Genomic DNA, 27889 nt, shown 5'->3' with positions numbered 1-27889 from the left:
TTTCTTAGTTCCGTAGAATTTTGTCACATAATATTACATACTGAAGGGGAGTGTTAGAACTGCTTATTGAGGTTTTAAGTAGTTGTTAGACTAAGTTACAGCGATAAAATTCGATTACTGATCTGATTTATTACTACTTTACATGGGGGCGGTTGGCTCATTTCACCTTTTTTTCATGCTTAATGTGGCCATTTCTTCTATACTTGCCATTTGGTATCCCATTCTGGTAATGTCCATTAACAGCACTATGTTCATCATTTGACCAAAGATGTTTGCTTTGTTTGCGGATAAATTTTGTTATCCTGGCCAAAATGTAATAAAGTAAGGCAGCACCCACTAGTACAACAAAGGCAATATCCAGTAAGAAATACTGATATAAAGAGATGCTGTAAACAGCGGCACGTAGATGTTGGGCTCCGTTGTGACGGAGGATGTAATTAATCCAGTATACAGTCCGGTTAACAGGATGACCAGGTTGGTCTTTGTGGATCTCAGACAGCCTCTGGGCCCGCTGCCGGTAGCTGCAGGGAAGAAAGAAAGAAAGAAAAGGGAAGAAAGGAAAAATTGTCGTCAGCGCTCTGAGCCGCGCAAGCCTGCAACCACAGAAATATACTTAAGCCTCTTCAGATCAAACAGCGTATTACCGCAGGACTCTCGCAGCCACCAGCGTACAGAGGGCTAGGCAGGGCAGATAATCTGTCTTTAAATCAGTCCTTACAGCTCATTGATGAAGAATGACTAGAAAAGCAGACCCGTGCGTGACTAAAGGCAGAAAGCCACCCTCCCGCAAAGCTATGAGGAGCCAAGCTGACCTGCTGCCGGAGGGGAATCTTATCTAATCCAAAATGAATCCTATCCAGCGAGACACATTTGTAAAATGGCAACATACCCTAACGCACGACTCATTTAAGTCATTGTGCAACTGAATTACTAGAGAAACACAGAACAAAGCGAGAAACTCGGTTTTGATTGCGCAACAGACTTATTTCCGCTTGGGTCCGGAGCTCAGCCTAAAACTTTTTATTTTTCTCAACAGGCCGTCCCCAGCAGCCGATCATGTCAAATTCCTCCTCTCTGCCCTCACCGCAGCTGCAGGGTCAACAGGTTATTGAGGCAGGACTTGCCTTTCTACTAAGGATAACTGCACAAGGGAAAGGTGATGCAACTGATGTTATCGAGATCTCTTTAGCAACATTCCCCTTTGCTGTGGTTCTGCTGCTCGCTCCTTACAGGCTTCTCCTCTCCCAAGGCAAGCGCCACTTAAAGACTTTGCTCCCATGCAAGCAAGAAGCATTGTCAGCACCGTCCTCCAAAACTGCGGTTAGCCCAATACGATAAACCACCAGCTAACACATCATTATTTTTAATCTGGAGATGGTCTGAACATCGCAGATGTTTAAAACAGAACAGTTCGGAACAAACTTGGGAAGTGACTCTCCTCGCACTTTAATACCCCTGAGCAAATTCGTTTGCTGGAATTAGAAAGAGTTCCAGAACCCAGTTCATGGGCTTTTACTTATTCTGAGTAACAAAAAAAAAAATTACAAAAAACAGACTGGAGTCCTCATATTCATAATAATTTGTTAGAATATTGTCATTGCAACAAACACAAATGACCTTCCTGACCTTAAGAGGTATTACTAGCCAGAGCAGGAAAATTTATTGGGTTTGTTTTTTTTTTTAAATCAAATCACAGGACTTTAGAAAAGAGTCACTCTTTTTGAACACCTCCATATTTTTAGCTACAATCCAAACATGCCACCCTACAATCGTATAGGTGTACTTTGCTCCAAGGCCCCTTAGGCAGCACAACAGACAGACTGCTAAATACGGAGTAATCAAGACACACACAGAGAGACACTGGTCTGCAGCAAGGAATAAGTCAGGACAGGTTTGTTTCTATAACCCTTCTGCCCTTCACATGGCAACTGTCACAAAAAGCAAATGAGACAATTGAGTTTTGGTACGCTGAGCAACGAGCTTAGCACCTACACAGAAGCCTGATCAATTGAGTAATCTTGTGAAATGAGACAACCATCCAAAGACTTGCCCCAACTGTACACACAAATAAATCCCAACATGCAGGTTTTTTTTCCCTTGCACAAAGGTTCTGTACATGCATATTTATCTCATAACAATAACATAAAAGCAAGAAACAATTGCTCATTCCATACCTGGGATCATTAATAACTTTTACTAGGGCTTCATACAATTCGTTCTCAGTGACAGTCTTCCAGTTCAACAATATTCCCATGCCTTTGGCCTGCACGCGAGTCATAGTATCGTAATGGTCTCCAAAAAGGGGAATCCCTACCACCGGGACCCCATGGTACATGGTTTCAAAAATGCTGTTCAAACCTCCGTGACTAAGAAAAGCTTTAATGTTAGAGTGACCTGAAAACAGAAGAGGCATGAAGATTAAAAAAAACCAAAACACATTTACACGTCCTTAATGTAAAGTTATTGAAGCAACCGGGTACAACACATTTACCACCGTGTTTCTGTGGCTGCAATTCAGGAAGGCAAAAATGAACGCAACCTGTTCTGAAGTCCTCCTTAAACCCACTCCACTGAAATTTCACATGCATTAGATGATTTCCTTAGACACTAAGAGAGGAGTAACAGCCAATGCAAAGAAAATTCTCACGTATGCAAGTTGTGTAAAATTATTAATGGAGTAATTAATATACATTGTTTACTCCTGAGTCGCTGCAGGTGGTGCCTACAACCAGCTTAGCAGTACAAATGAGCCAGGGAGAGAGCATTTTTCCTCATTATTCATACGAAATACAAGCTATTTAATGACAGGACAACTGATGCTACATTCTCTCTAAAGCTTCACACACCTTACTTCAGGCTAGCAAGATCTGACAATAATGATAACCTTATGTAATGGGAAAATGAGACTGCCTCAGAGCAATTTAGTAACCAAAACAAATTTACCCGGTTTAAAAGTCATTTGCCTAATCACTACGTTATGATAAATACTCTAGCTGACACACACGCTTAACGCATTCATCAGCGCCCATCATAGTACTGGGGCTGTTTTGCGAACCCACAAACATCCAGGTATCCCACAGAGCCAACCATAAACATTCTGTGGCGTCTCGGATCTGCAATGTATTCAGCTACCCTTCGACTGGGAAGGAAGGGAAAAGTAAGATACATAGACCCTAACATGGTCTTTACCAAAAGGTGGAGGAATATCAAGTTTCACCTCTGCACCTAAGAGAACCCAAAGCACCTCAGCTTAGTTAACAGAAAGGTTATTATCAGCTTGCAACACATGCCCAAGTTCTGTTAGAGCTTTCTTTGGAGGAAAAATAAATGGGTATGTATACAGCAGTACGAACAGACCCCCTAAATCTTGTTTTGACGCAATGTGAACAAATCTTGTACGCTCAGTTTTGTGACTCTTCCATGAAGAGACCACTGAACACCATACCATGCTTTTTCATAACAGAGAAATTAAAAGTGAGTCATCAGTTCCCTAAAATAGCAGATTCAAGAAAATCCCTACTTATTTATCTTTAATAATTATTTTTTCCTCTAACTGTATAGCTCCCACGGTATAGAAGACACCCGTCAGAAAGTTTTCCCATTTATTAGGCCAAAGAGTCTTTGGAATAACTACATCCTTCTCTACACATTAAGTTAAGGAAAAAATGGAGTTACTACCAGGGAAAGATAATTAACATCAGAAAGGTGTTTGATTTCGTCATCTTGAAATTCCGACGCATTCTATATTCTTGTTCTATGACTTCCATTACAGAAATTATCCTAGATTCATGATGACTGGTAATTTAGTAGCATACTGTTGGAAGAACAACCTGAACTCAAGTCAGAATAAGCAATGTATGATCAAAATAGATACTCACCAAGGAGGTCGTTTTGTGGTAACCATTCTATAAGCTTCGTATTGTTGCCTAAATTCCTTGGTTTGTTTCCTGAAAACCTAAACCAATAAAATCAAATTGAAACTGAGTTATCAAGACTTCCAAAATCGATAAACTCGAACCAGAGAATCAAACCAAATGATCCATGAGCCCTAAGCAGATCTGCAGTTACATGGGGATACTGTTTACTCACTATTACAAGAACACAAAATAGGCTCAACCAAAATGCTGTAAATAGCTAGTAACTTCCAACTTCATGATGTTTTCATCATTCAGTTTCCTTGCAAACTGGCTTGAAATGCAATGTTTTCTATAACATAATGGCAACATAGCTCCTTCTCAAAGCATATATAACACTTACCACTGGGACTGGCAGGAGGTTTCATAACCTCCCCATGGCTCCGAGCCCATTGCTGTACTGGAAACTCTGGCTGGTACTAGATAAATAACTCCACCGAGAACATCCCATCAGCAGCACGTAAATAATAATCCCTACCATCAACACAAGGCATTCCCTTTCAGTTGGCCAGTTTCCTGCAGCTATTGATAATCTACACTGTCTTATTTTAAAAGGAGTTACTAATACCAGGAAGGGAAAGGCTGACAGCTCAGCTTACGAGGCAAGAAGCTATTGATAAAAAGTTTGGGATCAGACTGTGAGACAAGTGTATTTGCCTTACTTGCTCAACTGCCTGAAACCCAATGGCAACGTCTTGCTCACCTGAGGTTGCTGGAAAAGTTTAGCCCATAAAATACAGGCTCAAAGTACAAACTGATTTACATATTAATGTTATATGCAGTTAATATAGAAAGCTAAATATATTCTAAACGGAAAAGAGTGAAAAAATTACCAGTGACTACTAGAGGATAGAACTGTGTTGTGACAGTTCCATCAAACAACTTAAAAATATTCTGGTTATTAGAGAGCATTAGAACTATAACTTCATAAAGAATCACCTACATATTCCCAATTAAGCAAGCCATACATCTTTACAACTGGCTTGTACATTCTACATGTTGGAAAAAAGCCTACGTTATTTATGATAACTTATACAAAAGCAAATAAACTGGTACTGGTACTCCACAATCAGAAGCGTATAAAGAACTACAAAGATTTTCTTGATTTGGCATTGTGACATAAGACTGCCAAGCAGTACTACCTTTCTCATTTTCAGAAATACCTAGTATAAAAACCATCTGCATCCAACAGACTATAGGTCAATGATCTGAAGAACAAAAAAAAAGTCACAGTAAAGTTGGACCCATAATTTTGTATTTAGGTATTTAATTATAGATCTCAAATTCCCACTGGGGTGGCTGAAAACCACTTGCTCAGCTCTCCCAAAGACCACGTCTTACACCTAGTCCCAGGGACGCCTTTCCATTCCACAAATCGTGATGGAAAGAAACAGCAGGTGGGTTCCCTTATCCAAAAAGACGTTCAGCAGATAGATTGCAGATAAAAACAGAACAAAACGAAAAACAAAAAAGCATTGGTAAGGAAATACGAGTGAGGAAAATTAAACATTTTAAAAGGTGGCTTCAACTGAAATTGTTGCTTTTGCATTAAAAAAGTTATCCCCGAGAAAAATCCATTCAAATTTATTTATTTACTACAGGAAGTGGATACTTCCTACAGAAAAACATACCAGGGAAAACACAATAAAAGAATAAAACAAGAGAAAAGCAGTAAGATCAAGTGGGACTAACAATTAATTATAAGCCAAGCAGTGTTGCAGGTTTCATAAGGAACAAACATAGAGCAGCTCTACCCCAAACAAAAACTGATGAGATCTTTACTAAAACTACCAAAGGTTCTGTGCAACGGCCTGAAGAATTTCCATGTTCCTGTTCATTAGTGGGGTTCACTATTTCAATTATACACAGCGATGAAAACGGTCCCTAAGAGATGGTGGGGAACAGGACTCTAAAAAGACTGCTAACACAACTCCGAAAGTGCAGCAAGGACAGCAGTCAAATTGTAAGACACTGATTATTTGGAAACCAATGGTTCACATGAACTCCTCTAAATTATATTCGAGCGACGCTCCATATGAAGCAGAGCTGACTAAACAGTTCTTGGATTTTTACAGTAAGTTTAGAGAGCCACTCAAGATGTTTTTAGAGCCAAAAAAGCTTGTTACTGATTTTTACTCCTGCAGATTTTTCTGCCTCCAATTTCTCAGATAAAGACAAATGAGAAGAGCAATTATGAAAGTCTATATTCACAGATAAAAGAGGAGAAGGAACCCAAAAAAAAGAGAGGAAAAAAGGAAAAAAGAAAGATAAAGGAGAAAACCTAGGATTAAATCAGCAGGCTGTCATTCTTGCTCCCTACGGTGGCTTCTTTATCAGAAATGATGACAGTATGTCACAAATGTTATAACCTCGGACTCTCTTCTCACTGTCAGCAATCCTTCTAGGCTATAAACTCAGGACAGGAGTATAACCTACGCCTTATTCTGCCACAAAATCATTGCTCCTCCTTATTACCAGGGGACCGCAACATTTCCACAAATGAGTCTTTCAAAAGAGTCAGGTCCTCTGTGCCACTCAGACTGTCTCAATTTCAGCTCCTGCAACTCTAGATCAAGATGGCACAGTAAGAAATGAGCATGCTTCAAATCACCCCAAGTACATCTATCATTGCACTTACCTCCAAATAACCCTCTGAGGCAGTCTCGCCAGAGCATGTGCTAACTTATTTGCTATATCTTCTGACAGGTATTTCACCCCAGCTCCAAATGAGACGAGGACAAAGCCATTTTCGTTAGCACCATTCACCCATATTTGGAGATCCTGTTGTGAAAAGTGAAAGTTTATACTGAGCACTGTAGAACCATAGGTAAACCACAGAAGCAGATTAAACAACCATTGCTTAGCAAGAACAGTCATTGGTCATGACATTACTTCGCAAGCCATGTTTCAAAAGTCAAACATTTTAAGAAGTTATCGAGTACAATGACTCGATGATTCAGAATCCACAGTTCAGGCTACAAACAGCCAAATTCTTCCGGGTTTGTTTTAGCTTCCGTATTAACAACCAGTTTCATAAGACAATGTGTCCTTTCTTAACCGATCAGTTGACACACATTCACATGTTAACACATTACGTTTTAACTCGGCAAAACATAAATAGATCTATCTTGTAGTACCAGCCTGGAAATACAGCACAGGAAATACATGAGTGAAGTCTGGGACTCAACTGTGTGATTTTTAGCCTTAAAGAAAGCAAGTGTATTTCAAAAAGGGTTGGTTTTATTTCCTTTCTATAAAAATAATAAACACAACTTGAAAGAAGCCAGAGAAAGAAACACCTTCAGTTTCCACTGCTCCAATATTTCAAGGAGCAAGGAACAATACTGCATCTGTATGGCAAGTACAGGCTGGATGTCCCTCTTTCTTGGCTCTATATACTTTATCTTTCTTAGACCTATCTGCGTGCCTCTTCCACAGCACTACCAGTATTACATTAAATATACGCAAGTGTAACAAAGGCCAAAGCCCTTCACATCCTTAAGCTCATCCTCCTCCTTTAAGTACTCTGAAATCGAGCCTCTTGCAACACAATTTTTGCTGACCCTCTTGATTCAAGGGCTGCCTCAACATAGGCAAGGCAGGCAACAACCCTGAAAGCAAAGGTCTGCAGTACTGCACTGCTCAGAAGTACTCCAAAAGCAGAGCCAACATCAGTCTCCTGGGGGGTAACCTGACGGCCACGCCATGAGATTCAAGTTCAGAGGCAGCAGCTTTTACAGCAGGGCACCCTGCGACGCTTCTTCTGCGGCAGGATCAGGCCCCCTGTCTTCTGCTGCACAGGGCTTTGGGGCTGTCACCAAGAGGTGCTCAGCCCACACGTGGTCACTGGGGGGAACGCCCTATGCACAACCATGGCTGGCCCAGGGTTTCACTATGGCTAAACACCTCAGTGCCTTGGGTCCAGTCACAGGTAATTCCTTCACTGCTGATGCTTCGGGCAAGTCCCAGTTAAGTTGCAAAGGAGATCGCAACACCCAAACCCCTGGGCTGACTTGGTGGAAACGGGATTTGTGTCACCGGTGACAAGGCAAGCCAGCAGACACCACTACCGACCGCCACCGGGACAGCAGGGCTCTGCAGGGTGGGAGGAAAAACCATCCTAGCATACAACAGAGAGCAGAGCTGTCAGCTAAAACAAGTCTTGGACACAAGAACAATGTCATTTGGCTTCAGGGAGGGGGAAAAAAAAAAGATGGGAAAAACAGTAAAAGCCTCAGCGTACCCTTTGCTTTTGGAAATGTAGATTTAAATTCTATTTTTCCAATGCAACTGTTGGCAGTGGAAACTAGAAAATTATACCACTGACACAGATATGTCAGTCTGCCGACGAGTAACTTACATTTCTTAATTCTGGTCTCACCAAATTTAGGCATAAGCCTGCTCAACATCAGTACAGCAATAGGAAGTGAGTAAAAGGAAAATCAAGAGCCCTGTTCACAATGCACCTCTTGTCCTGGTAATAAATAGCAGGCCAGACAGTAATAGAGTACTGCTATTATACAGTACAATAGCAAATGTGCTATTGTATCTGAGCACAAAACCACAAAAGCTACTACAAAAACCAGGAGGCATAACAAAGACCTGTACGTTACACTGGGGGTTGTACGCTAGTCTCTGCTATGCAGTGAAAAAGGGATTTCCATTTTCTCTAGAATCCACGCTTTTTCATTTTTCTTCATCCTTTTCCAGTGCACTTTCTTTTTCCATTTTTTTCCACATCTGTGGGGGGAGTGGGAGGAAGGGAAAGGAGGGGAAGTGTCTGTGACCTGCCCCGAAGCTGAATCCTTTATTACAGGCTGAACTTCTGACATGAAGGTTTCCAAATGGTTTCATGATTTATTTAAAGTTTGTCCTTGAATTTTACTTAAGGACCTAAGGCATGTTGCAAATGTAATTATATTATAGTCACTTTTACTTAGTGGTTCAACCAGTTACATCTTGAACTATTTCCTATCTGTTGTTTAAATGCTAAATAGAAAATAACCTTTTGCGGGCTCTAGGACAAACCATTCTGAAAAGCAATCAAGTACCATGCTGTGAAAGACAGCGCTCTGCCCATTTGTGACATTCGATCAAGTTATATTCCGAGAGCTGAAGTCACCTGTTACAAGGTGGTTTTCTTCCGACAACTGGAAGAAGCCAAACATTCACAGGCTCTGGTCTTCTTAGGGCCCTCACCCACCCCAATACCTCCTAGAGGGGCAGAAACCTGGAGGTTTCTGGAGTGCCTTCTTGATGACAACTCCATGACACAGGTGCTCAGGAAGCCAACAAGAGGAGACACTCTGCTGGACCTCATGCATACAAAACAAGGAAGACCTTGTCTGGGATGCAAAGACTGGGGGCATCTTTGGCTGCAGTGACCATGAGATGGAGGATTTCAGGATACTGAGAGGACAAGGAAGACAGCGGCATCTCCTGGACTTCAAGGGAACCGACTCCAGCCTCTTCAGAGACCTGCTTGGAAGAATCCCGTGGGATACAGCCCTGGAGAGAAGAGGGGTTCAGGAGAGCTGGTTGATATTCAAGCATCAGCTCCAAGCTCAAGCACAGTCCACGCTGATGAGTGGGAAGTTAAGCCAAGGCGGCAGGAGGATGAACAAAGGACTCCTGGCAAGACTCAGATGTAAAAAGGAAGCATACGTGAGGTAGAAACAGGGACAGGTGGCCTGGGGGGGAATATACAGGCACTGCCTGAGCTTGCAGGGATGGGGTTTGGAAAGCCAAAGCCCATTTGCAACTTAATCTGGTAAGGGACATGAAGGGCAGCAAGGTACGTGAGCAGCAAAAGGAAGACTAGGGGAAGCATGGGCCCACTGCTGAATGGGGCAAGGGACCTGGTGACAACAGATATGGTAAAGGTCAAGGTACTTCCCGCTTTCTTCGTCTCAGCCTTTACTGGTAAGACCGTCCTTTAGCAATCCCAGGTCCCTCAGACCAAAGGGGAAGTCTGGAGCAAGGAAGACCTACCCTCAGTGGAAGATCAGGCTAGGCTACTTTTAAATGAACCAGACATACACAAGTATACAGGACCTGATAGGATGCCGCCAGAAGTGCCAGTAGGCGACCGGGAGCTGGCCAATGTCACTGCAAGGCCACTCTTGATTATCTTTGAAAGGTCAGGGCAATTGGAGAAGATTCCTGGGGGGTGGGAGGTGTCAAGTAGCAGGGGGTGGAAGAAAAAGCAAGCATCACTTGCATTTTCATGAAGGAGGATTCAGGGAATGGGCTGCTCAGCCTCACCTTGATCCCTGGAAGGCGATGGAGCAAATAATCCTGGAGGTCATTTCCAAACATACTAAGGACAACATTAATGGAGCAGTCAGCATGGATTTATGGAGGGAAAGTCAGCTTGATCAACCTGATAGCTTTCTACAGTGAGAACACTGGCTCAGTGAATGAGGCAAGAGCAGTGGATGTTACCTACCTTGACCCGAGCAAGGCTTTCAGCACTGCCTCCCACCACAGCCTCACAGGCAAACTGATGAGGTGCTAGCTACACAAATGGACAGTGAGGTGGGACTGAAAACTGGCTGAACTGCGGGGCCCAAACGGTTGTGATCAGTGACATGCAGTCCAGCTGGAGGCATGTTTGCTTTTTAATAAGGACAAAAACAGGATAGCTGGCAGTACTGCTCGAGTATTTCTCATTCAGCATTGGGAAGTCCTACCCGTGACTACTTATGCTTGGTCAGACACATGGTTTCTGCTGCTACAGATCAGTCTGTTCTAGCTGAGGAATGGCTCCCAAGGCTACTGCTCCTCTGTGCTTAATTAGAAATTCCGTGAGACCTCGTAACTCTGACGTATTCACATAATGAGAGTTATACATCATTATGTAAACATAGAGAAGGTATAAAATATGTCCTTATAATGGAATTTCTAAAATAGCATTCAAAAATCCACATGTATAATAACAAATAGCTATTAAGTATTTAGAATTTTATGTAGAGGGAAAAAAGAAAGGAACTTCATGTACCATGGAATTAGAGTCACCCTACAAACAGGCTTTTGCATTTTATCCTTGTGCAACAGCAAAGCAACCTGCTTCACGTTATTATGGATGATTTCATAGCCAAACCTTTGTAACCCTTCCCTTTGAAGGTAATGCCACTGCTTCAGTGAAACGTAACATGTACAAAGGGGAACGTAACCTCTTGACAGGCAAGACAAGACCCTGCCATCAGGCTGAAAAGATGGAATTTGTTTGCTGTATTAAATGGGATTACATTAAGAAAATAAAAATCAACAGAATACAAACTGTTTTATTTTGTATAAACTGAAGCTTTTTATCCGAGCGCTCCCTCTCCTGACCCACGTCCTAAGTGTGGCAACACACAAATGCACGCTCGCAAGCTCTCAAACTGGGATCCAAGCAACAGAAGTTTGCACGGAAGGATTTTAATTAACTTCAGAAATCAGGCATGCTTCCCCTCCAGACAGGTCCACACAAGGAAGAGACAAGTGAAATGAGGTTTGCCATGCTCCGAGGTTGTCAGGTGCAAATCAGCTCTGATCCAACAGGTACATAACGACAGGTACAAGTGCAACAGGCAGGGACTTAGCTCAGAGAACAACAGCCTACACAGCTACCACGGGCTTCCAGACCAGAGCTGGATGATGCCTGGCCAACCCATATCAGAAACAAAGGAACTTGAAGTTTTCCTCGGGGTTTCTTTTAGGATGCTAAATTAGGAAGAATATGATTTTGACTCTTCACGCAGTCAGGATCAAAACTGTCCTGTGCCAACCTCGAGAAGATCCAGAAGAATTTCAACTCAGCTTGTCGTATTTTAACATCAACTGAAAGGTTCTTTTTTCCCCCCACTCAAATTTGTCCTAATTTTACTTAAGCTTTAACATCGTGCTGGTAGTAAGAGGAATTGCTTGCCTGCCTTCTGATCTGCAGCCCCTTTCCAATCTGCTTCCCCAGAGGGGTGTGGGGGATCAGTACCATGCATGGGCTGCAGAAAGTGAACTACAGACTTGTCAGGACAAGGGTTCTCCTTGCATACATCTGTGTAATTCCTGGCATAACACAGCCTTAATTAAATAGGATCACTAAGCATTGCTAAAAATGTATGAGTTGGGTAAAAATCAGGAAGTAAAGAACAGGGGACTTACAGTGCCTCCTTGTCCAGCTCCCCGAGTTCGTGACCTGGGAGTCCATTATTCCTTTAACTTCTTATAATTATTTCTCCTGACAGCTTTGTAGTACAGACTTTCTAAACTGAAGATTAGCGAAACTGAATCCAAGTGAGTGGTGTTCACAGGTCTTTGGTTGCAAGATAGATCTGAACGTCCTGGTACAATTAGCTGGGCCATGGCACAAAGGCTCAGTATTTTCTGGTACTTTCCCTGTTCTTTGTGGCACACAAGGTGTAGAAGTGATACTCACAGTAGATAAAAAGCAGGCTATGATCTTGGCACATGAAAGAGGCTAAATACTTCATCAGCATTATTACTATGGCTATGTATATCACTTAATTCACACATATACCTTCCTAATGGTTACTTTAGGAAGCGCACCACAGTGACCGTGATGCAGGACGAGCAGTGCAAAATACAACCTTTGAGCAATTCTCGCAAAACCTGAATGGTGGAAGAGAACACACTGATGCCATAGCAGAATTTGGTTTGCCTACAATTTCAGCATATCTAGCCACTATAGCCTTTAGTCACCTTCTTACCTTTCCATTCGTTAAGGCCGTATTAGCCCTAACACCCCAAGTACCAGCCCTAATGAAACCACCACACCAACACTGTACGCTAAAAAGCTTCACAGACACCTAGGCTCATCCCCTATGAATCCACCCCTTTCTTTTCCTTAAATCCACTTACACTTTTGACCTCCAGCGCATTCTGTCTTCCTGATCTAATTATGCATCGTATGAAAATGCACTGAGTCAGGATGAGTCATTAGAGCTGCCTTCATTAAAAGCAGCATTCCCTGTTTGGGCAGCATCTTACAGCTCTCCTTGCTTGCAGCAGGAAAGCGACCTCCTTTTGCCCAGTTTAAGGGTTCAGGTTCACTGTAATTCAGTGCGATTTTTTTAATGAAAGGAAAAGATACTTAATATTTGCAATTACAACTTTTGAGGTCTAAACTTACAGTAAAGGTCTGAGGAGCGGGGTTATTACATGACAAGTTGCATTACTGAGCCTTCCTCAAACTCTTCTTCAAACTTCAAGTGAACAGAGAAGTGAGAAGGAAACACCTTTGCCTTCCACAGTTAATGCAAACTTTTCAAAAGACAAGCACTTCTTTAAATGGTTCTCTCTTTCAGTGACCATAACAGAGCACCTGATCACTTCTTCCCCCCAAATAGAAGCATTCTCAGTTTTTGTTGTGTAGAAAGAAAAACTCTTGCCTCAATTACTTGAAGTCCTAGCATTGCCAGCAGACATTTGTTTCGCTGAGGCTACCCTGCAAACTTGACAAACTGATCAGAAGCTTAGAAACAGAGACCTGGCTTTCCCCTTCCAAACTAGGAACCAAACCTCAAACAATTATAACCCCCAAACCTTGATGAACTTGAAAGCAAAATTTTCAATAGAATTTCCGAAAACACTTAGATCAGGCAACTCACATAACTTGTAGCTGAAGAAACATTAAAAATGTAATTACTCTTCTTTGCAAGGTCACACTGAACACAAGCGGACGTTAATGAAGTATTAAGCTGGATACACAGGTGCACACCAGGATTTTCCAGAAATTTTAAGACACTTAAACATAGCTGAAAAGCCTGGGATTGGAGAGGTATTCACAAAAGTGACCTGAGGGAGGGAGGCTGTTGGCTCCAGGCTGCCTCAACCATCAGTGGAGAGGCTCATTCAAAGGATAAATCCGAGCACCTACAGCTAGACACATCACACCTCCTCTTGCCCACTCCCATCTCCTCACCAGGCACAGTACCTCCTCAGAGCCCATGCGAAATACAGAAAACCCATCAAGTCTACTTTACCACGTGTTCAGTTTCTGAACTGAATTGTGAACAATGTTTTCTAACTGAACTCTGGTTGTCATCCAATTATAGCTTTCTACACATCCCCAACAAAATATCATCCAATACATACATTAATTCATTACCATTTTCACTTGAGTTAAGCAATTTAAGAAAATAATCAATGCATGCTAAGGTATGAAATGGTTAAGAGAGCCCCAATTACAACACTGTACCAAACCCTGTCACGCCTCTGCCTGTTTTCACGTTAACTTGTGTGCAAATGCATGTTCTTTGGGCAAAATAGCAGAGGAGAAGAGACTGAAATGATGAACTTTCTTTTGAAGCTCCCTACCTGTTCATTCTAATCTCTAGTTTCACTTATGTTGACTGACTGATCCTGGCACACCGAGTCCCAGAGGAAGTACCGATTCGTCTTTAACCGTATTCCACATCAGATGCACTTTCTAAACCCTTTCAATAGATGATAATTAAACACACTTACAGGTCTCGCAGAGAGGTATGGCACTTGCACAGATCAAGCAAAGGCAGTCAGACAGCTGCTATTCCCTTCGCTACCTGGGCAGGGAGCTCTCACATGGCAGCAGACTGGCCTTGCGGCCATTTCACCTCTCTCAGAAGTTGCATGCTTGCTTTTAAAACACCGCCTTAAGTTTGTCATATACACTGTTCAAAGGCTGCCTAAGCAGGCTTCTCCTTTTTCAACGTGGGTAATATTTATTGCAGTCCGAGCTTCGCACAGGAACAGACACTATGACCTTGCCTTGTTCTCTTTTCCGAGTTTGGTTGCCTACGAGTAACGATTTCTGTGTGACACTACGTTACTGAAGAGTGAAGGTTTTTGAGTATCTACTAGTCTTTTATTGAGGTTCTCCCTGTGCTTGCACAGGGAGAATAAGCACTTATTGATCTATGCCGTACTATAGGCACGAGGGGGGAAGGGGAGGAGTAAAAAACTAAAATAAAATAAATCTTTTTACCATTCTCAGACAGGAATGCTATTGTGCCACCCCTACTATGTGAGCTTTGTTCTGTTTGATTTTCTAATTAGCTATTCTTATCAGGCTTAGATGCTAAATGCACAGCTGTGACTATAGAGTGAGGACCCAGCTGGCAGTAACCAGTGGTGCCTAATACTGAGCTTCGTTTCAGATAAACAAAGTACACAAATACAAACATAACCGGGTTTAATATCCGAAGCTTTCCCTGTTCAGCTGCTCGATTCAAATGTGTAATAGCACAAATGTCTGTTCTTTGAATATGGTTGCAAACCACCGTTCCCCAATGGAGAGCACAGGCATACTATGCAGCTTCTACTACAAAATGCTACTTAGAGTAGACAAAACCAGATCTATTTCAAAATAAATAAATAAGCCACATGAAGTGATCTTTAGAAAGGAGATACTGATAAATAAACAGAAAGGTACACAGACCATTTTTATTAGAGTCCTAACTTTTCTGGCATCTTCTAAATAGTACTTCTCTCCTGTGAAATATTCAAATGCTATACTAATACATTTTTAACCTCATTTCAAATTTTACTAAAAAACAACGTTTCAGCACAGGCGGTTAAAGGTCTTATAGATGCTATTATACGACCTTTACCATCACTGAACAAACAGGGTCCTATCATATAATCTGAAAGCTAGAAAATAACTTGTCAGTCTACAGCAAACCCAGAGAAATGCCTTCACTTTAGGCAAAGTAAACTGTTTGTATTTACTTGCCATGAATTTGTAAGTCAGTTTACAACCAAAAACAGGGTGGTTTTTTTTTTTAGTTGCTCTAACAAGCAAAGGACATGGGACAGCACAGCAAACACCCAACTGAACCGAGCAGAGGATGATGGCTTGCACCTCCCTGACTCAACGCATGCAGCTGCCTTCTGCTGGCTCAGCCAAACATCTCCGCATCGGCTAGCGCATGTGTCACACACTGAAGGTTATTTTTCCACTAACTAAATCCCTGCCTTTTAAAAGCAATGGCCACGAGGCAAACGTGCTCATCCCATTTTATCAGGGTTTGCTCCTTTTCATATCACGGGGCTCAGTCAGCTCAATTAACAGCACCCATGCTGCTCCCAACCTGGACAAGATCCTTCCCCACCCCACCATTTCCCTCTGGATTAATTGCAAGTTAATTTTCTCTTTCCTCAGGTACAAGTTGGTGTCAGCCACCAACTTCCTCTGTTGCAAACTTGTAACTAAACGTATTTTTTCTGGTCTCTCCCCCTCTCCTCTCCATTTAGCCCGCTGTCTGAGGTCAAACTGAAATTTCTAGAAATGAAACAGAAAGGTGGGGTATTTGTAAAATCTCAGTAAGTTTACATCTTGTCTTCCCTAGATATACTCATGTTGGCTGACCTGCGCCGTATACTATTAAGATGCTGATAAATCTCATTCTATTCATGAGATCTACCATACACAAAGTTCATGCAGTTAATATTCACATTATTTTTTCGTATTTTGTAGTTCATATTGGCATAGAATAAGATAATCCCAAAAACAATACTTTGTAGACACTAAAAAGCATACTCAGATTATGGCATTAGACTGAATTCCTCTATTTTCTTGCTGGTTAAAGCCATGCTAATGCTCTGGGTTGGGAAACAAACTGCAAGATCCGCACTGTTTTCTATTAGGGCCCCAAGCACTACTAAGTGCACTGTCATCACATATTCATCTAACCATGCTGTCGATAAAGTGCTTCTTCAATAATATTAGACACAGATTCATCAGCCCTGCTGAAATACAGACTTCTTCCTTTTATGTTTCTCGCTAATTATTTGGTATATATACACTGCATATTTGGCTTATCAAAATGCATTGGGGGAAAAAAGGTCTTTAAAGCCTTATGAAGCTTTTCAACATCTAAAATGTTGCATTTTCTTGTCCCTGACCTCTACTGCCTTTTCCCATTTAACATCCAATACCAACAAAATGTTTAAGTCCATTTAACTTTGAAGAGGAACGACATTCAGACTCAAACACGCAGGCAAGGAATACAGTACCGCAAGCCTTTGTCTCTCCTCCTGTAACTCAGCCCTCTCTAGAGTTACAGGCATATCCAATGAAGTCTCCGAGAACAGAGTCTACCTAAATCTAGAGGTCAACCAGAAAACTGCCACGCAAGTACTTCCCTGATGCAATACTCTCCATCAAAAATCCATTACTCACTGGACCTTTGGCAAGCACCCTGGGAAAGCAACCTTGTCTTTCAAATGAACGGAAGGTAGTCGAAAATAAGAAGCTTGCCCTTCAAGGAAGGTTATTAAAATCACTGCATAGAGTAGCAGGTGCAGCAGAGGTATCCTCAAATCCAGGATTCAAATTAAAAACCTTGTTGACGTGACCCCAGAGGCAATATTCTGTTAAAAAATACCAAAAAAAGTTCACTTTCCTAAGCATGAAGTTCAATCGTATAACTTGCAAGCATACACAGAGAAGTTTAGGATTATTAAACGTAAATGCAAGGCAAGGTTTTGCCAATCCTCCTACTGTTTCAGTAGCTGCATATGTAATAGAAAAGCTGCACAAGTGACAGTTAAGAAAAGACAGTTTTAAGTATGGAGACTGTTTTTACTTACTCCATCTATAGAACATCGGGTCAAATTAAATTGCAGCGAATACAGTAAGAAGGAAATCGAAGAGAAGCCGAATTTTAAATCCAGACCTCTGCATTACAAATACTGACATACAGCCCCATCCATAAATCCACATTATAAACTAATTTAGGTGGGAAATTCTGTCTTTCATTGTTCCAGTACAACACCTGCGCTCTGTGGATGGTAGGAGATATAATTCTAGCCTCCAGCTTTGATTTAATAATAGCAAGTTCTTCTTCATTTCCTCTTCAGATTAAATAGCTTTTCTTTCTCCCTGGAGCTTACCTCCTCCCTTCTCTTTTTTCAATATTTATAAATACATAAATACACACATGTGCGTGTATGTATACACACACATAATATATAAATATTCTATAAAAATATGTGTATATTTTAAACAGGCCACCAGTCATCACCCCTTCTTTAACAAGCTTAAGGTTCTGAGCCTGCGGTTAAGCGGCAAGATCTCACACCCTTCAATAAGACCTCCCTAATCTCCTCTTCTGCTCCTCCACTTGCTCAGGGTGACCAGAATTGCCCTCAGAAACTGTCAGGAGGTCCCCATCTACACGTGTCCCCCCTCATCTTTGTGCAAAAAGCATGAGGAGAGACCAAGCACCACAGCGGCGCTTGCTGAGCAATTCCCCGTTTTCAGCTCTTAACGGGGCCCCTGCTCCCTCCAGGTCTGGATGCAGGCAGGGCTGCCAGCGCGGGCAGCGCAGCGCTACGCAGGATGAATCCCCGCAGCAGCTGCCAGGTTATCTGCCTCCACCTCCCCAGACCAGGGTTATCCGACCGCAGCACAGCACGCTGCCCCGCAGCATCCCCTGGGCAGGCTGCGCACAGCCCGGGAAAACTCCGGGAGACAGAATGGAGCTACAACCAGCAGCAAAACAGCAGGTGAAGGTTAATACTCAATTACAGAGGTGTATTGCTGCGTTAAAAGTTAATCATACTCAGAAGTTTTAAAAAACAAACAAAAAAATAAAAGCATTAGGACAACACTGTTAACAGCGGAACTTCTGTTCAAGGTGTTGTTGTGACCCACAACAAACTCCCTGTCAGGATATGAAAGACAACTTTACTTCAGGCCATCTGTAAAGTACAGCCACCAAACCTGGGCACTGAAAAAATTACTGTACACCAGGTTTCAGCCAAACATGAATTGACTCCCTGAAACTATGATTCCCTTGAAGGCAAGCTTTTAATGAGAAGGGCATTATTTGCAAGACAGATGCTTTTTTAGGCAGAGAAGCTGAAGATACATTACTGACTTTCCCAGCACTACTTCAAAAGGTCAGGTAAGAGGTGCTTGAAGCCACGCCACAGAAAAAGTTACATACCACCTGCTCTCAGCCACTAACACCGGGGCAGGGGGCCAGGCGTGGGACCGTCCCTTTCCCTCCCCATCTGTCACTTTCGGTTCCTCCTCTGAAGCCTCCATCCTCTCCTGGAGGGCCCCGCCACAGACACCTCACCACCCCAAACAACGGGTGCTAACCCAACACTAACCCAGCCACAGCATATATAAATGCCCAAACAGATTATTAGCCAAACACGAGTTATCCACTTCACTTGAATAACCTTTAAGCAACTAGGACTTCTGAAAAGAAAAGTTGGCTTGATTACAAAGATTATTTTTTGAAAGTCAATAATATTAATAATTAGGTTTGCTGCTCTTAAATGTCAGCTTTGAACATGTCCCAATTTCCCAGATTATACAAACATGGTGTTCAAACTCAAGCACATTCCAAATACTACAAAGTATGCCTTTGGAAATAAGTTCCTATCTTCTGTTTCTCTACATAATGTTAGAAATTATCCTACAGTACGCTAGAGAAGTAGACCATGGAAGAAACACGAGCTCGTTATTTGTCCTACATACAAGTCAGTCTTAAAAACTTGCAAGTGACACTCACAGTTAAAAGCACCACACATAACCAAAGTGAATAAGTCTTGTTGATTTCTGCATTCCAATACGAAAATGATGAATTAGAATACTGAAAGTCAGAAAGCCTGTTTATAACAGTAGCTTATATTTACTTACAAAAAAATCAAAGAGGTTAAGAAATGTAGTAAAATACCTTCTGTTGCTTTTAACTTTCATAATTTGACCTATGTAACATCCAAGGTCTGAACCTTGTGTTTTCCATTCCTGATATACACAACCATTTGAGCTGAAGAAATAGCCGCTTCACACCACTATCCACGCACCAAGTGAACTTGCTTTTCGATGGACAGCACAGGTTTGCTGAAGAGGTTTGGTGGTTTTTCATCAGGTCACTGGATGCCAGCTTACGTTTGGCACATGTACTTGGAGGACCTGCCTGCCTTGACCAAGTTCTACTGGAGATACTTAACTGACTTCCAAAATCAGCCCTGCATCCTTTTCCCCCGTGTCTTACACTACACAGGTAGATGCTGAGTCACGGATCTTCCTGAATTTAAAATGCAGCAGTATAGCAGGAATAGACATGGTTAATCAACCTAGCCATAGCGTAACATCTCAGGCTGGGGACTACGGCAGTTTTATGACTGTGGGTACTTGAAGAGCTCAGGCAAGACTTACTTGCGTAGCAAAAGATCAATTGTTGGGAAGGAAGAAGCTTTACGTAGAAATATTTTTCAGAGCCAAAATACACGATCATATGGTTCAGCACAGAATTTACACAGTGCCCCATAATCTCTATCATCCTTAAAAGACTTTTTGCCTCCCCAGCCGACCATTACATGCATTTTAAAACAGCTCTAGATTTGCTTCACATCACCAGAAATTTACTGTCAGAAGCAGCTCTAAAGAACTATTCCCCAGCTTTTAAAAAAGATAATATGATGGTGCTAGGCCATGCGCAAAAATCTATTGCTACAGTCTGCAAAAGCTTATAGACAGTGTCCTTGAATTTGAATGAAGGAGAAAAATCTGATTGAAGGAATAAAACATCTCTTTCTTCTTCCACCCAATTTTAAAGATAAATACCAGGATCAGCTAAGAGACACCTAATAAACGTACATCTGTCAGCAAGACTCAGGAAAAAAAAGACAACTTTTTAGCGAAGACATTTCAAAGCCACCAATTTGTTACATAGATCTAGATCTATATATTACAAGATTAGATAAGAGATCTACAGGGAGGAACAAGCATGTTACCGTAATTATTATTTGTTGACAGCTACGGCTGAAAGAACAGCTTCTACTTCTGAAACGTGAACACCCTCCTTTACAGCATAAGTTTAATTTACTCAGGTACAGAAGAATTAAAAAAAAGGAACTGCCATTTGTTTCCCTTTTCCTATCAAGAACAAACGGCATTCAGTCCAAAGAAGTACCTCGAGATCAGCGTTGAAGAAAACGCATTGCGTTACACAGAGGTAGTTATGAAACTTTAAAAGCTGTGCAGATGTGAAAGAGAAGCAGCTCCACTTAAAAACTACAGGGTTGCATCATTTTAGTTTGCGATTTATTTTTTTTGTAAACACTACCACAGATTCTCTCAAGTACAAGGGTATCTAAACCGCAGGATCCAACCTATGTCCAAACGCACCTACATCATCATGGAGTTGATGGAAGGGAATCCTTTTGAAACACTGTTCAGCTGCTTTTCTTGCAGGGAAGAAGCCTGGTGTCTTCCAGTGCCCTCTGCCCCCTCGCTCACCAGGGACCAGGTATTTCCCAAGGCAGCAGCTTGTAGCACCTTTTGGGTTTCTACCCTGATTGAAGGACATCTCTTATCAGGCTGATTAATGCCTAACTACGTATCAAACTAGTCACGAGATATAAACACCATAGCAGAGGTTTCCCCATTGTTTCTTAAAATGTGTGTTACTTTAAAAAGCCAGCTTCATTCAGCTTCACAAGACCCCTCAGGAGAAGTGTAATAAGAGGCAGAGGAGCCTTTTACTTTCCTAATGGCCACTGCCAGTTATCTGGAAAATACTACCAGGTAACACCGTACACTTAATAGTTTAAGTCAGCCATGACCTTAAAGACTTGATATTTGGTCTGTCTCTAGCTTTTGATCTTTTAAGGCTAATTCTGCTTGCACTGTCCTCTGTGCAATTCAAAATACACTCTTTTTGGAGTTAACTATAAAGACCCTGGAGTCTTTCCCACGTGCATGTAAGATTTTATTCACTTATGGGTAATGGGTGCAGCCACATTAACCATTTCCTTGTCTTTTACAGAGCACGCTATTTACACAAGAAGAACTGTCTAAATCCACATGCTTTAACGAGCAAAAATAGCACACGAGCTACCACAGAAAGACTCCTAACTGTGCTGTGTCTATTGCCTACGCTGAGCTTTGCAAAGCAATGATCAGCCCTTCTACCACGATGAAACACAGTGACACAAGTTATGCTCAGCTTCATCCACCTGCAGCAGGGATCAGAAGAGCACAGGAGGAAATCTGCCATCATCGGGAATTTCAGTCGCTGACTGACACACCGCCTTCTCTGTGAAGGGCAAGACTAACCCTGCTACAACCGAGGAGAAAGCTCCCAGCTGCCCGCGCCATGCCGCAAGGCGCCGCAGGGAGCCCGGCAGAGCCGTGACCTCCAAAGGACCCGGTGCCCTCCTCGCTGGCTCTTGGCTCCCGCTCCTCGGCATGCTGATCACTGCAGCCGCGCCGAGGGACACTGCGCCAAGCGCAGACTGACATCGGGACGCAGCCTTAGCGGGAGAGCAAAAAGAAGGATTGGAGCCCGGCAAAGGCTTCCCGAGGCATCTGGGCAGGCTGCAACCCAAAGACACATTTGCAGTTCGCGTACCACAGCCGGGTGCTGCGCGCTGCAGCCATAATTGCTATAGAGGTCAGCAGCAGCTAAAAGTCATGCCTGCCACACGAGCTAACTGCATGATCAGCTACTGCTGGTTTCTGATCCGTGCCAGGCAGTAAGGATACACACCGGTAAGACCAGTTCCCTTCACAGGTGACACACGAGATGCACAGCTAACATACAGCTCCAGCAGGGACTGCAGCCTGCCCCTCCCTGAGCACCGTGTCAGCACAGCAGAGGCTCTGCATAGACACTCCAGCAGCTTGACTTTGGCTACATAGTCTATTGTGGTCCCCGGTCTGAGCGTCCCCCCCACGAAGCACGTCCCTTAAAGCCCTCCAAAATGCCAAATGCTGCTACAGACCCTTATGTCTCCTATCAGACACCAGCAAGCATTTGGTTCGCAGGTGAAAAAAAAGCTTCCTGCTTAACATCCTCCAAAATAAATCTAGTCTACCTGCACCAAAAGCACTCTACAAAGGGAACCCACAGGCGGAAGTGGGGATGATTGGGGGATTTACAAAACCCTTCCATTGCCCTGAACCAAAATATTAATGTAGATGGGACAGGGGCAGAGCAAAGCAAGAGTCAGGTTTGTTTCCCCTCACACACACACACACTGTTACATGACATGGATATTCAGTACCCCCTTAAAGCTGTGTTTTTCTAACTTTTCTTTAAAGAAAGTTTAAGGAAAACACACATGCAGACTCTGAGCAACCACAAAACACATCCCCCAGAACTAAACAGCCATCCTGTAACAGTTTAAAAGGGCTTGACCCTTGTCTTCACTTCGATTGTTTAATTATTACTCTCTGCCTTTTCTTTTTAAGATGTTACTTATTAGCAGAAAACTAGAGCTTTTCAGTTATGTACAGGAATTCTGATTCGGTTAAACTACTTTTTTCCTTTTTCACACACCCACCCCCCACCTGCCAAACAATAACAAACTCTGCCAACAAGGCAGCAGTGCCACTGCTGAGGTGCCGGAGTATTTTGTGTCAAGCAGGTATTTTGGACTTGAAAAAACAACACTGACTTTTTTGCTAATACTATCACAGAAGAAGTGGATGAGGCTACTTATAAGCAGTTTTGGAGAATGTAAGACCTGAATGGCTTGTAATAGTAACTTAAATTCGTCTGTTAAAGCTGTTGTCTCCAGCCACGTGCCCCTCTTTTCTGATGATCATCTCTGGGCAGGAACATGGCTTTCGTTTACGAGGCAGCTCCTGAAGCATCACCATTTCCAGCCCAGCACAGAAACGTGAAACCAGCTCTGCTTCTGGCTTACCTTAATGCACCAGGCTAAAAGCCGGAGAAAACAAATTGGCAAAGGCTCCTGCCTTGGAGGTGCCGCAATAGCTGAAAACAGTCGCAGCACTAGCTATCCAATTTTAATCTGCCAGAATAAAGCAACAGTTATGAATTTTATCTAACTGTTCAGTAAAAACAAACTGATTGCCCAATAATTTACCTACAGTACATACCACAGCGGATTATGCGTAACAGTTTAGGCATGGACAAATTATATGATAAAAGGTTAACACACTCACTTTGTCTCTCTCACATTCAGTCAACTCCCGTGCTTAGAACACTAAGAATGAATTGCCCAATAAAACTGAAGAGAAGGTAAATAATGCCTCAGCTCACAAATAATTACAGGATTCCCCTCTCCCCCCCGCCCCACTGTAATAAGTATTTGCCAGCATGTACTCTACCTACAGGTCTATTTCAAGGTCACTGTCAGTCTGGTTATATTAAGCATTTTATTTACTATTCCACCTTCTTGCATCGTAAGATATTGTAACAGGTTCACATCTGTGGTTCCAGAGTAAATTTAGAAAGTACACAGAAAAATATTCTCAAAAGGCTCCAAATATATATTTATATATGTGTGTACAAATATATATCTATACACACACACCCCCCTATAGCAAAACATTGAAAGAAAACTGCTCCTTTTATTTTCTTCCGCTCCATTTTACAGCAAAGAAAGTACCTGCTTTTGAGGACAGTTAAGTTTTTACCCTAAAGACCAATTCACAGAGACAAAAAATAGACAATGTTGACATAGTGCCCAAATTTATCATGTAACAAAGACATTTTTCTTCTTGCAGAACAAGAAAATACCGGTTTGCAAAATGAAGAGCTGAAACTCAATGCAGCCAGCAAGGTTTTCCCGGAGAAAATAGGGCTGAACTTTGTTTAGACAGCACAGGGCTACCTTTAGTCTGCTTTCCCCGGCTATCTGTGCAGCCTGACACTTTCTAAACACAAACACGTTAACAAACACACAGGAAGAACCAGTTAGAAGCAGCACTGTTATGGCCATCTCTGATGACACCTTGGAGAACAGACAATAGCATATGTTGGGATATAACCAGTAGCATGTTCAGAGTGCGATCCAAGTGCCCGCTTTCATTCAGCTCAGGTGCATTTAAAGTTGAACAGGGGAGGGAAAAAGAGATGAGGGAATCGGCTCAGATGCTCCGCATCCTGCAGCCCAAATCAGAGAATTGTCTGTTTCCGAGTTGGTGAAAAAAGGTACTGCTAAGTCAAGACACTACCAACAGCACAAAGAAAAACAAAACGAAAACACCCCAGCTTTCCACAACAAATTTTCAGGCTAAAACAGATGAAAAGTGGGCCTAGCAGTTTTCATGCAAAAAGCAAAGGCTGAACGAGGCGTTTTTAGAAGCAAATTGCTGAGCACTGCAGGTCTACCTACCTATTTATCACCCAGCCAGAAGCATCCATTAATAATCACCTCCAACTCCAGATCTATTTGTTTATGGATACATAAATAGAAGTGTAAGTGACATGGTTTTCTGTGAAGTTTGGTTCTGCCTGTCACTCTCCATTGTGTTGCTGAACAGAGGCATTCTTGGATATCAGGTATCAAAGATCACATGGTACACTGAAGTAACCAAGCTTAATCATTAATCTGTGCAGCCAGGATTTCTGGAATCAATTCAGCCACTATTACTATTTCAGTCTGAAGTTCAGTACCTGATGGCCAGTAAGTGTAGAGTAAAAATTCATATCCGAGTACAGCAGTGGTGCCATTTATGTCAACTCACATCATCTCCATCTCTCGGCCTATACACAGTTTCTTCATGCTTATATATACACCTAGTTTTAAAGACGTTTTTACCTATCAAACCAAGGGAAGCAAACTCTCCATAAAAACACTAATACCATGAAATTAGATAGTATAACCTATCAGCTGGCTTTTTCAAGCGTAAGCAGTATTCATCCGTTCTCCCTTCTTCCCCTTTTTACCCACACCTGGTTAGAAGCTATAGATGTAATTTCCAAGACAGCACGCGCTGTTTTTCCCTCCACTGACCATTAAGCACCTTACTCAAAAGCAAAATACTTCCTGCAACCACTAAAGACTCATTTTGATGAGTTTGTGTCTGACAGTTCCCCTCACCACCACCCCAAGCTACTTCCAGTGACTTCAAGGGTCTATTTCACCAAGCAACAACAAAAGACACTGGATCCCATTTGAAATTCACTGCTTAAAAACTGCCACTCATCATATGAGGTCAACCAGATACCACAGAAATTACTGTAAAGCTCAGCAAACCTTACTTCTGGCAGAGGGCTGGCCGGTTTGGTTAGGATTCCTCCCACATAAACAACATTGGGTAGCGTAGGTCTTGGAAACTCCAGTGCTACATCAGTACAAAGCATCCACAGGCTGGATCCATGAACCAAGTCATACATGGACCGTTCTGGCAGAACCTTGTATTTCTGCATTATCCTTTCGTATTTTGGCAGAACCAAAAAACTGACTCCAAATCTTGAAATAAGATAAACAACAGTATTTTTAATCCTCTCAAATAGGTTCATGTGATCTGTGAGCAGCGAGTTAAATTCTGGAACGTAAGACAGGGGAGCTGGAGCACCCACTTCTGCTGGATACCAGAGGCCAGTGGAAAAGACAGCATATTTAACCCCTAAAAGATGAGCTATAACAAATCCACACATCTCATTGGGATCTACCAGAAGCAGGTCAAATTTTTCCTGTTTCAGGGCACGCATGAGGTTTCGGTTGCCAACAATCATGTCACAGTTCTTGGAATAGTGGTCCAGGATATCGAACAGTTCAAGAGCCGTCAGTCTCCCAGAGAAGATACTCCTCATCTTGGACTGGAGAAAGTCATCCGAGGTGCTGCTGTTAAAGATCCCTGGGTAGCGCTGAAGTCTATAGTGATTAGATGGAGGAATCTCTCTGCCCTCAGAGAGGAGAAACACTGTCTGGTGACCTTGGTCATGCAAGGCTGAGGCCAGAGTCTTGAAAATATAAAGATGGCTTTCAAACATAATTGGCGGCACAACAACGATTTTGGCAGCCCTTGCTATCCCGACAGCACTCCACAGGAGAATGAAAGCTGGAGCGTACGGCTTCATAGCTGAAAAGAGAAATAAAAGCATTACATCAACAGAAAACAGGTTTGTATGCTACCTGGGAATTTAAAAAAAGTTATTATGTGGCTGCCCCATGAAAGCTAATCACATCTCCCTATTTCAAAGACACCTTTGCAGCAGTCACGAGGAACAAGAGAGCCACCAGGCTTCAGAGTGCATTTGGTAGCGCTTCGTATCCAGCGAGATCTGCCTTTTCCCCTCCCCTCCCATCTGGCATTAGGGGTAGACAAGAGACTTCTTCCAACACAGATACCGATAGGGCACCTGCATTAAATGGCAGCAAAACCAACTGAGACAATGAGGTCGGTACCCTCCACAGAGATACCGCGTGCACCGCGTCCAAATTACAGATGCCATCCAACAGCTGTGAGATCTTGAAGTCAGCCCTGAAAGCTAGATCCTGCTACATTTGGGATTATATTTACAAGCACAACTGCGTTATTCTCATTGTAACATATTAAGTGACTAAGAAAGATGCTAAGTTCAAAGACCCAAAGGCTAAAATCCTGTATTCACACGAGACCCAAAGGATGCACTGGTGATTTTCAGTGCATAGGACATAAGAGGACTCTTTTATAAACACAATTCAGTCTTGCCCCCTCAACTGGTACTTCTAGTATGTCCATTTTAATTTTGTAGTTTTGAGCGCGCCACGCTTCACACTACCATTAACATGGTTACAAGCACTTCTACTGCAAGGTCTTGGCTGACAGTCACCCACAGCTTTCAAGCTGTCCTCCTTCAAGTTGAAACTCTCTATTCTGATTTAAGGATAACATTTTCCGCCATTTTGTCTTCATGTAAGCCAATGGGAATAGACAAGATTTTTTTTTCCCCCTCCTAAAAGGACAGGCAAATTCATGCCATGTTTTTCTTTAGTATCAACACTGATCAGACACGTGGGGGTGGAAAGTCAAAATCTGGCAGGAAGACACTACCATCGAGTAAGAACCAACTTAACTACTTTGAGCTTTCAAAATTACACTTTGTGTACGAGACCAAGTGAAATAACTGGAGTTAGTACTACATACAGGAACATCGCAACTTCCACTGAAGCACTTCTAGAAGTACTTGATTCTGAACCTACTTAAATCAGCACTTAGGCATGCACTCAAGCACGAACTCTAACCTATGCCGAAAACCCCACTGCCGTCTAAACACACACAGCTGCTG

At 42.4% G+C, this 27889-nt stretch overlaps 1 protein-coding gene across 1 annotated transcript; it reads right to left on the bottom strand.

Annotated features, from left to right (window-relative positions):
* On the bottom strand, window positions 1-26701 carry UGT8 (UDP glycosyltransferase 8). Its single transcript, XM_009334907.1, has 5 exons — window positions 25877-26701; window positions 6553-6695; window positions 3879-3955; window positions 2175-2394; window positions 1-521 (listed from the first exon to the last, which is right to left on the bottom strand). The coding sequence occupies exons 1-5, from the start codon at window positions 26696-26698 to the stop codon at window positions 158-160; spliced, it is 1626 nt and encodes a 541-aa protein (XP_009333182.1). The 5' UTR covers window positions 26699-26701; the 3' UTR covers window positions 1-157.
* Window positions 26702-27889: the final 1188 nt, after the last annotated feature.

The sequence above is a fragment of the Pygoscelis adeliae genome, unplaced genomic scaffold (genome assembly GCF_000699105.1).
Source record: "Pygoscelis adeliae isolate BGI_AS28 unplaced genomic scaffold, ASM69910v1 Scaffold31, whole genome shotgun sequence".
Lineage (NCBI taxonomy): Eukaryota > Metazoa > Chordata > Aves > Sphenisciformes > Spheniscidae > Pygoscelis > Pygoscelis adeliae.
This window is presented reverse-complemented; position numbering and strand designations above follow the sequence as displayed.